Source organism: Dipodomys ordii, unplaced genomic scaffold, assembly GCF_000151885.1.
Source record: "Dipodomys ordii isolate 6190 unplaced genomic scaffold, Dord_2.0 Scaffold13, whole genome shotgun sequence".
In the NCBI taxonomy this organism is placed as follows: Eukaryota; Metazoa; Chordata; class Mammalia; order Rodentia; family Heteromyidae; genus Dipodomys; species Dipodomys ordii.
In genome coordinates, this window is record NW_012267229.1 from 16,679,218 (window position 1) to 16,682,815 (window position 3,598).

General features: G+C 47.7%; 1 protein-coding gene across 8 annotated transcripts in view; it reads left to right on the forward strand.

The window, feature by feature from the left end:
• Window positions 1-1,057, forward strand: part of Epb41l1 (erythrocyte membrane protein band 4.1-like 1) — a 111,114-nt gene extending 110,057 nt beyond the window's left edge. For all 8 annotated transcript variants that reach the window (XM_013011054.1, XM_013011055.1, XM_013011060.1 and 5 more), the window contains one exon: window positions 462-1,057. In XM_013011054.1, coding sequence (XP_012866508.1) covers window positions 462-470 — 9 coding nt within the window. In that variant the 3' untranslated portion in view covers window positions 471-1,057. The remainder of the gene's footprint in view (window positions 1-461) is intronic.
• Window positions 1,058-3,598: the final 2,541 nt, after the last annotated feature.

Genomic DNA, 3,598 nt, shown 5'->3' on the forward strand with positions numbered 1-3,598 from the left:
TTTCTTTTTGCTTATGTGGTGCTGAGGAATTGAACCCAGGGCCTCAGGCATGCAAGGCAAGGGCTCTACCACTGAGCCACCTTCCCAGCCTCAGCTCCAGTTTCTTAAAGTTGAGTTTACTCCCCAGGTCACAGAAGTCCCATGGAAAACAAAAAGGAAAAGCAAATTGAGATGTTAGCTTCTCAGTATCAGAGGGTATTTTAATAAAATGTCAGGCCGAAGGGAAAGACATTACCTCCCTGGAAACAATCTAGCAAATACACCTGGGCTCTGGGCTCTGGCCAGTTAGCTGCACACCAGCTGTGTGGCTTTGCATAAGTCACTGTCTCTCTGAGTCACAATAAAGGGCGTACGGTCAAGGGTATCTAGGACTTGCCATGTCTTTAAATATAAGCAACAAAACCTACTAAATTCTCCTTGTCCTCCTTCCTTTGTATCCCCTTTTGCCCTGTGTCTCTCAGGAATCCTGACCTCTGTGAAGAGATGCTGGTGTGTCTTGGTCAACCCAAGCCAGAGAACCATTAAGAAGGGGCCTTCGTTCTGGATTCTCCAACACAACACTGCTGTCCCAGCTGCGACATACTGTCACAGATGAGAGACTGGGAAGGGAAAAGCATATATATATAGATATATATAGATATAGATATATATACAGGAAACACCGCGTCCTTGCACTTGCTGCTGGGGCTGGCGGAGCAGTCAGCTGACGGCATCACCCAACAGCTGCCACAACCTACATTTCCTTTGCAGACAAATTGAAGAATTGGTGGGGTTTTGTTTTTGTTTTTGTTTTGTTTTTCAGGAAAAAAATATAGCAACCATACTCCCTTTGCTCCCCCTTTCCCCTGCTGAACCACAAAAGCAGACCACAATGATGGTAGAAATCCCATTCAACCCGGGGTGTCCACGGTCCAGTTCAGTGGACAGCGCTGTGTTCTCCAGTCTGCTGCCCCCTAGAGTGCAAAGGAAAATGATCACACAGCCAAGAGAGATCGCAGCGGCAAGACACACACAGGTCAACTGTTTTCTGAGAAAGCAAGGAAAGCAAGAAAAGAAAAGCAAGAAAGAAAGAGGAAGAAAGAAAAGGAAGAAGGAAGGAAGAGAAAGAAAGAAAGAGAGAAAGCAAGCAAGCAAGCAGGAAAGACCTCCCATTTGGAAAAGAGGAAGAGGAACACTGGATTATTGATTTTTTTGGGTCTTGACACTGGGCTGCAAAATCTACCTTCTTCTGCCTCCCTTACCCTCAGCTCTCATGTCTTGTTGTCTCAGTTTCCCTCTGCCCCTGGCCCCTCCCTCTCTGTGTCCTGGTCCTGCTGAGGGCCACTGCAGATAACATTTATTTGAAATGAGAGAGAGAGAGAGAGAGAAAAAAAAAAGCAAGAACAGAAAACAGAAGCCTCTGGAAGAGAAGTAGACATTGTATGTTTCTGGTTTCTCATGACAAAGGTGCAGCTCGTAGGAGATTTGTATGGATGTGCTTTTAAGTTATGTATATTATATATAGCAGGAAACATATTAAAATAAACAGTGCTGGTAAGTATGATGCTGACATTTTCAAGTTATAATTATCTGACGTGATTGATGTATCTCAAGGTTCCTAGATCTTGCTGAACTGGCCCAGCTGAGACTGGACCCTGAGTGTGGCCAGTTCCCTTGATGGGCTGACAGTTCAGTGTAGTAAAACTGTGTGTGGTATTTGTAACTGGGTGATTGGTGGGGAGAGTTGCCCCCCACCCACAAGGAGAGATGGGGGCTCAGCAAGGGAGACGCAACACAAATAGTTCCCAGCAAGCCAGTCTGAGATGCCTTCTCTAGCAGTTGAAGCCAGGACTTGGTCTGTGTGCAGACACAAAGTCTGGAGTCAGGACCAAGACGGACAGTACAGGTCCCCCAGCTCGCCCCTCCTACCTCCTTAGGGGCTTGCCTTGCTTTCTAGTCCTCTCTTTATTTTATTTTTACGTTTGCCACATCTTGCCCTTTTCTGACCACACTGTAATAACTAGCGCCATACCCAAGGGAAGAGGGTGCCTCTGATCAAGGTAGACTATGGTGGCTTTCATTGGGCTTCCCAGAAATGTCCAGCTCAGTCTCCTGCTCCTCTTCCATTTTGGAATCGTTCTCTTCTTCCTGAGCCAAAATAGCCATAATAAAGAGACCAGAGCATGTCAGGTTCTGATGGGTCAAAACTGCATTTCCAAAGGCCTCACCTGCCCAGAACAATGAAAAGTGAAGGGCCCTGTCACTCACGGGGCAGTCTCTGCCTTAGAGTGCGGCTTGGGAGCCTCTGTGGCAGTCAGCATCTGAGTCTGCGCCCTCAGAGTCCCAGAAATGGCCTTAAACCACAGGAGCCCTTGGAGAAAACCCTGTCACAAGCACACAGGGGCTGGGCTTGCTCCAGCTTGCCTGAGAGACAGCGCTCCGTGGCCCTTTTACTTTCTTAGTCTAGTCCTGCTTCTAAACACTTAATAAATTCACTCAACAAATATGTGTTGAGTATCTGCTTGTGCCAGGCATTATTGTCAGGCTGAAGAGAAGTGTGAAGGGAGAGAAGGAATCTAAGAAGCCACTTTGTATCTCTAGCCATGGCTGGCTCATCTGAGAACTTTCTTCCCCTCCTCCAACCTTTTGGACCTCGCTTGGGGATAACCCCAAAGGCCCCTGTCTAGATGTGCCTCCATTTTTGCTTGCCATACACCTTAGCTACTCCCATGGTACTGGCTTAAAGCAGGGTAAGAAACTAGGTTAGTTTTGATCTCGGTAAGCAAACAGGAAGTAGAACAGGGTTGTCAGATGACAGACTGATGGTCACACACACACACACACACACACACTGGGGTACAGCAGCATACTTTCCCTGCACCAAGTTCCATGTACAATCACGCTGAAAAAGCTACAGAACTTTCTTCCTGCCCTTCTCAACGTAAGATCTCCCACTCATTCTGGGCCAACAGCTGGAATGGCATGATCCTCTTTAGGTTGCTAAGAATTTGGCTCAGCTCCCCGGGGCTTTCCCAGGCACCAGCCTTCCTGAGCACCCTACACACACTTCAGAGCGAGAGGGAGGATCTTTGTTGTGGCTTTTGCACCTGTCTCTAGACCTTGGGGGTGTGGCTCTAGGACAGAGATGACCTATCCCAGCTTAGCTTGAGGGCTGCTAGGATTTGGAACAACCCCGACCCCATTGGATGATGCTCTGACCTTCTGCAGAGAGGCAGGCAATGCCACCTGGGAGGAGGGGCCCTGCAAAGCTGAAATACAGGGCACTGTTCCCTCCCCATAGAGAATAGGGACGTTCGTCTTGTCTGTCTGCAACCTATTTTCCTTTTTTTCAAATGCTTCTCATCTTCTCTGTGCTGCCTCTATGATCCAGGAGGCCAGGTAACATAGCAGGAAATGTCCTGGAGAGCAGTCAGGATTCTGAGTGATGCTCCTGGCTCAGCCTCTAACTCAGTATGTGACAGTTGGGCTAGTCCCATTCTCTTTTTGGACCTCAGTTTCCCTGCCTTCAAAATGAGCAGAGTAAAAGAGATGGTCTCCAGGGATTTTGTTTCTGTTTTGTTTTTTTTTCCCCACGGTGCCATCTTACCAACTTTTATTT